Source organism: Hirundo rustica, chromosome 3 (assembly GCF_015227805.2).
Source record: "Hirundo rustica isolate bHirRus1 chromosome 3, bHirRus1.pri.v3, whole genome shotgun sequence".
Lineage (NCBI taxonomy): Eukaryota > Metazoa > Chordata > Aves > Passeriformes > Hirundinidae > Hirundo > Hirundo rustica.
This window is the reverse complement of record NC_053452.1, coordinates 71,797,020-71,806,351: the sequence shown is the minus strand read 5'-3', so window position 1 is coordinate 71,806,351 and position 9,332 is coordinate 71,797,020. Positions and strand designations below refer to the sequence as shown.

The 9,332-nt window shown below is 36.4% G+C and overlaps 1 protein-coding gene across 1 annotated transcript in view; it reads right to left on the bottom strand.

Annotated features, from left to right (window-relative positions):
* Positions 1-230: 230 nt before the first annotated feature.
* The window catches only part of ATG5 (autophagy related 5), a 71,607-nt gene continuing 62,505 nt past the window's right edge, over positions 231-9,332 (bottom strand). Inside the window, exon 8 of the mRNA XM_040059473.2 lies at positions 231-1,206. Coding sequence (XP_039915407.1) covers positions 1,070-1,206 — 137 coding nt within the window. The 3' untranslated portion in view covers positions 231-1,069. The remainder of the gene's footprint in view (positions 1,207-9,332) is intronic.

The window sequence follows — 9,332 nt, the reverse complement described above, 5'->3', positions numbered from 1 at the left end:
AAATCTGTGCAATGAGATTAGAAACTTCCAAATTGTGGACTGATTGCTCAGGGACCACAGATGTAAGAAAGTATTAGCTTGGAAAAGCCTCAGCTTTCCAAAATTCAAAATCATTAAAAAGCAATCTGTTCATCATTCTATGATTTAACTGTTTCCTAGTCTATGGGAATAAACAGCAGGATATAATCCTGTTTGCAACATCCATGTAGCTTTAAAAAAAACCCCAAAACTTTTTAAAGTAAATTAAGAAAATATATTCTTAAAGAAATAAAAAATTAGATGAGCACAAAGAAATGCCATGATGAATCCTGAGACAAATTATCCTACATCATTGCTAGTCTATGAAAACTGGTTTGAATAATAAACACACTGGAGTATTCAGTGACAGCATATAAATCAAAAGTATTTGTAATTATTAAGCTGTGCATGTTTTTAACTGACAAAACATGCTCACGGGCTTACTTTAAAATCTCACTGCTTGTTATCAAAGTGAAAAGATCATTTGCATACCAATAAATATACTGTAAACATGAACTTCTCATTAAGGAAAGATGGATTTACAGTAATTTGATCTTTTACAAAAAGCTATTGGTAACCAAATCTCTCAGTGTCTAACTTTCTAGAAAATTAAACCAATGTTTCCACCCTCAAAGCTGAAACACTACCTCTTTAGGAAACAGCCCTGTTTATTTGTTAATCAGAAATACAATCAAGTGGCATATTTCCATTTGCTCTTCGGCTGACAGTTTCAGTTCCATTATATTTTACAAGAAAACAGCAGACTTGCAGAAGTCCTGTAAATTCTTTCATATCGCAACTGATTTAATTACAGCAGTGAACAAACGCAGCAGTGATGCAAAATAAGATCAGCCCAATTGCCCTTATCTGATGATAGGATCTCTCTTCCTGTTTGGCTTACAGCAGTGAGGACTTCTTGTTTTGTTTCGGCTTTTGGTTGGTTTCTTTTTTTCTGGTCAGGCTGCCTCTGTCAAGACTGACAGAAGCAAGAAGTTGACATGCCCTTAGAATTCCAGCTTGAGAATGATCCTCATACGAATATAGCTGAGTTTCAATCAGTAGGTCGGGGAATGATACTAATGTGGAGAAAATTATCTGGGTAGCTCATATGTTCGCTTAGCCACTGAATGGGTGTTTCCAGCATTGGCTCAATTCCATGAATCATCACTTGAGTCTTCTGCTCTCCATCTAATTCAAAGAAAAAGAGAAACCACTAGTATACCATTCAAAGTTCACAGAAAGATTAAATATTTAGTCATACTTAATTTACGGTAGATTTAATTGGTGTTTCAGAGTTTAACATTTAACAGAATGAAAAGTAGGAAATACCAGTGTGGAGAAAGCTGAGATTTGTACCATCTAAAACAGAAACTTAGAGTTAAAATTAGTTCCAAGAAAAAACTGGAATTAAGTGAAACTTAATGAAGGTACCGCTCTTCTTTACTAGTTGCAAGAGGGTTTTCCTTAACCCTACAGTGATCCCAGTTTATTGTCAACCCAGTTAAGGCACATTCATCTCACTGGCTGAGCAGTACTGCAGTGAATTTTACACAGATCATGCTTAAAATGTTGAGCTTCCTAAAACATACTGATAAGTTGTATTCTTAATACCGTGATCTCCTGAAAGAGCTGGACTATGTGTCATATAATACCTGTATTATTCCTGAAGTAATTTTGTTTTGCTAAGAATAATTTACATAAATCACTAGCAATATTTTGGAGTTACTCTGAAGGCAGAGTTGGCACTGGCTTTTTCTCACTTAGTTTCATCTCTTGGAAAAGCTAAGTTAGCAAATTATTCCCAGTATAACAAGAGTATTTTCTAAGAATATTTCAATTCGTTTTATTTATACTTGTCCCGGAGGATGCAAGTACTTTGATCCTTTGATTCAAATGATGGGAACCAGCTAAAGCAACTGACATAACAGTCATGACATGAACTAAAACAACAAAAAATGAAAATTTATTTCAGAGACAAGGGATGAGAAAAGCATATGAAATATGCTTCAAATAACGGTTAGGGGGGAAAAAGTTGGCAGTGACCTTTCACTCATTTTATTCTATAGTATGGCATTCTCACATGGACCTACCACAGTGAAATCCACATTCAGTACTCAAAATTATTACTGCATTCACTAATTGGCATTTTATGTCCCCCTTCATTGTCTTTATTACAGAACAAATCACCATCCATACCAAGAGTTGCATGGAAGAGAGCAGAACCTAGAAGTGTAGGTACCACTACTGGTTCTTTCATTCAGCAGCTCCAGTTGTAGTGTAATTTCTATTTTATAACAGATAAAATCACACTTGTTGGTGATTAATCAGCCAAAATGATTTAACAGCTGCCTGAAGAAGTTTGTAGTATAACCAGCTATCTATGCCTGCACAGCTAAATTATGCTGGTAAAAAAATCATCCTTAAACATGTAGTTGACTTTACACTAGTAATAATTCTTCCTGCAAGAGCAGACAGTTATGTTTGCCTAAAATAAAGCATTATACTTTTGTTACTTGTTACCTACATATGGTATATTCTGTATGAAGTCTTGATTCTCTAAACCCGTAACACATACATTATCACTCTAAATTAAGCATAAACACTTGCTGGTTTCTGTTTTTATTGCAGACAAGTCTGAGGAAAAAAGCACATAAATTAAAAACCAACTTCTCGTATTTTTAGCCAAAACAAGTATTTATTGGGCTGAAACACTACCAGTCAGATTGTCAAGAGAATAAACTCCAAAAGAAAAGATCTCAAGAAACCCAGTTGTGGTGGTGCATTCATTCATTTACAACACCAGTTTTCTTTCTTCTTAGGATTTAGGGAACACCTAAATATTTTTAAGTAACCTCCAAGAATATGTATTTAACACTTCAAAATTAAAATCTACCTATGGTATTCCATAAACTGCTGTTAGTGACTTTTAAAAAAATGTTTCATAGTATTATTCAATTTTCAGAATTTCAGAAACAACTAATTTGCATAAAACGAGATGACAGAATGCATCTCCCTCTTTTTAGCCAAAACTTGCAAAAAAACCAAGATGAAAAGCTTTAGAACCCCAGTATAATTTTCTTGCCATTGGAGGAAAGGCTTATAAATTCTAAACATTTTTTTCTGGCTCCTCCATTACTGTGCAACATAGTATTTTCATATGTGTGTGCATGTGCCTACTCTTGCTTAAAAATGAAGCGCAGGTAATCTTGGTGTCTCCATTCCTTCTTCCTTACCCAGCTTTGTCCCTTTCTCATACAAGTATTTCATTCTGTTCCTTGGCAAACTGAGAAAGCCTCAGAGGTCAATGAAGAATTTACAGTTTAATTAAAATCTAAATCTCTGCATTAGCATTGTTTGTGCTTTAGTATTATCTCTGACAAAGCATCACTTCTCCTTAATTCCTTTTCCCCTTGAGGCTTGACTGAAAAGATCTTATCTCCCAATTCTGTATTTACTGCAGCCTGCTTTCACAAAATCCATTGTTTTTACTTCAACATTCTTCTCTCCTTTTGTTACTAGGAACCATAAACTCTCACTTAAAGCACATTTACCCAAACTTTCCTCAACTTCCATGTTTTTGGTCACACATCCGATTATAAATCACATAGTCTGTCTCATATAGACTCTTCTCTACTTTTTGTAGCAAAAAGTTGTCAAGAGCAAGTACACTAAAAAATTACTTAAGAGTATTCTTGTTTTGTCAACAGCTATCTAATTCTTATCCATTTCCACTGTGATCCTGAATGATTTGCTAGCTGTCATGAAAACTTCAGCCACCTGTTTTAAAGATCCAATAGATTAATAGATTTACAAAATATTTTTCTTTCCATGATTTTACCTGCATCTTGACACACTAACTGCTGTCCTCTTCCCCACCCCACATTCTATGATCTCAAGAAGCCTTTTTAAACTGACAAAATGCATCTACAAAGTGTTTAAGTTGCTAAACACAACTTGTATTTAAATTAGTGGTACAAAATTTAAATGACCTAATTACAAAGAGTAATGCCACTCTATACCATTGGTTAATGCCTGTGAAAATTAGAGCAAATAACTCTGCTCATCTGCAGTGCACAGGGTCCAGACCTCATGATATCACTACTGCCAATACCCATTCTACAAGGCTCAGTAATGTAGTGAAAAAAACCTAAGATTTCCTTAAAACCACTAAGTTCAAATTTTCCAGTAACCTCACCAACTTTTTTGTCTTCTTATAATTCTGTCAGAACTCAGTTACATGTTACTTATCACATGACCTAAGACTTTTTTCTTTTTTTTTTTTTTTCTTTGCTTTGCAACAAATTACTCCTGGGAGTAAGATGAAGTGGAAATACAAGAAAAATAAGAGCATAGCAATATATGTTTTGTAAGTTTTCATAGTGCTACTTAGAGTATTTCTGTATCACTGAAGTGATGCACAAGTAACAAACACTGTTTTGGCATTTGCAAAAAAACAAAACCAAAAACAATACCCACCCCCCCCCCCCCAAGCTAAATAAGTCATCTATAAAAATGGTTGTCCCAAGATAATTTTTTTTTCCACTTTTCCTTGTGGAGCTGTATCAATAAAGTACTATACACCCCCTCAAGTTACCAGAGGCAAGCTCCAAGCACAGATGATAAAGCTTTTTGGTAAAACTTAACAATTCCATCTCCAGAAGGCACATAACTATGCTTATATGTTACATACTAAGACATTTCTGAGACATTCAGCTCACTTAACTTAGACTCTAACTCAAGTCTGCAACACAGACCCAGGCTAATTAATCACATCATGTAAAGTCAGAAGAGTTTTCCAGCTCTGTACAGAAAATGGAGAGAAACAAGAACCTCTGAACTGAAGGGCTCAAGAAGAGATCTGCTTTTCTGTCACCTATAAGGTGGCTCTGTGTTCCTGATGAGGAAACCACTGCAAGACTATATTGGCAAAGGACTCTCTTTTGCAGATAGGCGTCTGCTGGAAGGAAGCAAGAGAGAGTGGCCTGTTGCATCTTAAGTGAGTCCTTGAGAGAGTGGCTCAAAGCCCTCCTCAACCTGAGGCAGCTTGAGTCCACTCTCTCTTCTTTAAGGGGAATGCCTTAAGTACAATATTCACTGTTGCTAATCCTCAGCTTCCTTTAAAACCCTTCAATATCCAGGAATCAGCAAGACATAACCGAAGGAAAAACAAGAAAATCTGTAGACTTCAGAGAAGGTGGGAAGATGTGCAATGTCACGGTATCTATCACACTAAGTTTTTCTCTTTCCTTCAGCTATATTAATTGTTGCTTGCAAACTCAGTATTAGGAAAATTAGCTTATTCAGCATCAATTCAGATTGTTGCATATAACTACTGATGCATCTACTGAGTTACTTTATTATTTAGAAGAAAGAACTGAAGATGGAGATAAAAGATTGGTTTCGTTTTGAAACATATTCAAGTGCCTGAGAGCAGAATAGTGAAAAGGCACTGTCTCTGTCACAGGTACTCATTTCAGCAGGTTTTCACCCAGATTAGCACCACAATGCTCAGCAGTGCTGCAGTGACATACTCCCTTTCACCTACACAAGATCAGCTCCTCTAGCCAGACTACATCTCTGAGGTACCACTTAAAATTCTTTAGTGGGATGAAAATACCTCCTTCTGATTTGTGGCCTCAAGCAATCACCTGTCAGGACAATTTAGCAGGCTTAAATCCCTTAACCAATAGACAATACAAGATATTCAGGCTTTAGCAAAAGTGCCCCTGGAGTACTCAATTAGAATCCTCAGTATGCAAGTTCTCTGCATAGCAAGTCCTAGAATCTGCCTGTAGTCGGGGGCAGCACCACTTATAAAATTGGCTTTACAACCCTAAAAAGGGAAATAGAACCTGGTACTTCAAATTAGGGGCAAACAATGCGTTTCCTGTATGGTACAAGGCCGCAGGACTATAGGCAAGGACAGTAGAATGTATAAGGAGTAAACATAACCAAGTTTCATGCAGTAGCAGCATTTAAATAGTGCACCATATTGGATGCCAGCTTTTCCAGCAGTGAAGTGGGCCACAGACATTTGGTTGCTTATCTTCAGAATATATAATATGCTCTGGAGAAGATGATACTAAAGGTGCTCCTGACAATAGGCTATATCATATTTTAGGAGAACTCATCTTAGGACAGCATTATAAGAAGCAGAATTTTCTTTTTGTGACTGTGGTGCGTCTGCTTTCCTCCCCATTTCTTCTGTTCCTCAGACTATCTGGCAGAACAGTGCATTCTCAGCACCTGGTGCCTCAGACATCTCAGAATCTAAAGAGACACACCAACACCTTCACTGGAAAGATTTAATCTACCTCTGTAGGATCTCTTAGGAAATTACTTACAGAAACATAGCTTTCAGTAATGTGCTTCGTGTGAGTAATGTAGTGTGCAACCACTAAGCTTGTTACTGAAAGATATTGCTGACCCAGTTTTGAAAGCCTAAAGCCAAAGCTGGGCAAGGCTAAATCTCCAGTAAGCAAAAGTGAAAACTTCCTTCTTGGAAGCTAGGCTTCTGGTCTTCTGGTTCACACATGAAACTGTGAACCTATTTACAAAAGACTATTCTATATTAGCAACTGAATTCAAAGACTGTGTTCTAACTTGTAGCCAAGTTACTAACGGCAGGAAAACACTGGACAGTGGCTGAAGTTATTCTTCCCCTCTCTAGGCACCTCAGGTTGGATATTCTAGGACATACCCAAACGAGTCTCACAGTCTAAATAAATTCTCCACCAATGACTTTGGCACTGGTAGCAGAAAAGAAACAAATACTTGATGAACATACTTCACTTTTTGCACTTTTAAGTAGGTAGCATCTCTAAAACCCCTCAAACCTCAATAAAGTCAGCAATGGTTTAATTTGTTAACCCTGAAACTTGACAAAGAGCATCTACCTCGTTTAACAGTTACCCGGCCAAACAGCTCCAATGTCCAATATTAAAACTGACAAAGACAGGATACTATTTACAACAAAACAATTATTTTCATTGTGTATGCTACAAAAAAACCCCACATGTTCATAAAATACAAAGAAAAAAAAAATTAGGCTAAGAAGTATTTATGAACATTTTCACATCACTTTTGTAGTACTTACTATAGGCAGATACCATGTTATTTCTAAATTCATGGCAATGTATTTCTCTGCTCAGTGAGCAACCATAGCAAGGAATTAAGCCCATGTATAAATTTTCATGCTTTACTTTTCTTCAGTACCTTTCAAAAAAGTATTAGAAACTAACACATATTATTACAGGCTTTTCCATTCATAAACTTCAATCTAAGTGGAACATGTGCAATCGTGTATATGTAATAGTGACCAAGGTACAGAAATATGGTGAGGTGTTCTGATTCCACAGTAATGACAACCTCAAAACAAATGGATCAAATAGAAAAATAAATTTGTATAATGAACAAATTTTACTTAATCAGTGGAGTACTAACAAGAGCTCAATACCTATGTGATTTCATGGGAAGTGCATAAAAAGTTGATTTTGGTCAAATCTCATGGCCAAGTGATATTCTGCTCTTTGAATGAACCCAGCACAAGTACTTCAGACAGTGAACATGTTCTCTTTACTAAAACCAAGTATTTCATACTCAAGAAACTAGAATTTCAAGGTCTAAGTTTACAACATGTTTGACGGAGCAGGGGTTTTTAAGTCAGAATTTAGAATTTTTTAACCAAGAATAAAATCTTATGAGCTTTCAGAAGCTTCACACTAGCCTATTTCAGTCAGCATATCCTAGGCCACCCTTACTTTTCTGTGAATTCCATCTTGTGCAAAAATGACCCTGCTTTGTCACAGCAATAGGCTCTACTGCTAAAAGTGACTCATTTTTCCATAGCAATCTTAACAGGCTTTTAACCTCACTTCAACCACATGAACTACCAAAATCCTTATTCTCTTCCTCTCCCCCAAGTTGGAATGATGATCAGCTTAAGGAGACACACAGATGATACACTAGATCACGTCAGCAGATACACTGTTCTGTATCCTCTGACCAAGAGCAAGAACACACAAAGAGTTCTGCAAAGCCAACTCTGCAATAGCCTAGCCACAACAAAAGGTTCTTCTGACCTCAAAAATTTTAGATGCTGATATGTGACATGAAAGCACAGGACTGAGTTTTCCTTCCTGCCTACATATCTAACCAGCACTGGGGAAAGCCACTGAAGCTGACTTAAGGTGAAGAACTCACACACAGAATACAACAAGGTCAGTGCATTATTCAGTACAAATTTCTCAAAATTATTCCGTGTCTGAAATAAGAATTGTTCCAAACACAAGATGTGGTTTGGAGAATAAGAATTACAGTTCCTGGATAGACTCTGACTGCCTGACATAAATATAAATAAACCATGACATAGATTTAGTTAACTGTCAGCAATAAGACAATATCATTCATTTTAACCATTGGTAGTAACATGAGTTCAATTGCTCAAACTGAAGGTCACTGTTTTCCTGAATGTCTGGCTTCAGTTTGGGGTATGGTAAATAAAAGCTACAACTTTGTATTTTGTTTCAAAATATCTTTTAAAAGGAATGTTAATTTTTAATACTTTACTGAACAACCCACAGATAACAGAACCAGAGTGTTCATCCTATCTTTTCTAACTCATTAAGTTGATTTTTAAAAAATGCTTCTCCAAAATAAGGAGTTAGAAACATCAGTCTCTCGATCCTGGAGTGTTTTGTCACTCCTATTACATGTCTCAATTTAACCCTTACAGTGCCTTCATGCGATTTTACCAGAGCCCCTCATAAGAAGTACTTGTCTAAAATGCTATGATAGAACTAGATCTGTATCAGCTTCAGTGAACTCTATTCTTGCAGAGTACCTGATTACAAAAGCCCAGCTCCACGCAAGATAAAAATATGGACTGATATAAATTCATATCCACTAGTTTAGCTTTAATTATTGCTCTATTTCTTTATATGGTTTAGATAAAGGCCAGTTGGCTGGTATCTTTGTGATCTTCTCATGGTATAAACATCTCAGCTTGAATTTAGACATCTGTGACTTAATGGAAAGGACAAAACTTTGTCACAGTTCTTATACAATTACATTGCCCAGATTATCCCAGGCACAGTCCAGCATTCTCTATCCCCCAAAGAGAAGTGTAATATTATCATATGCAACATCACCATCATCTACATCAAACATCACTAAATACTGTGAGAAAGTGAATTTGGCCTGAAACACCACTAAGCAGACTAAGCCTGAGCAGACATTTTTAACAATTCCTCAAAACAGTTAACACACACACCATGTAAGACTCTTTCCTTCTGTAAAAGAGTTCATGCAACTCA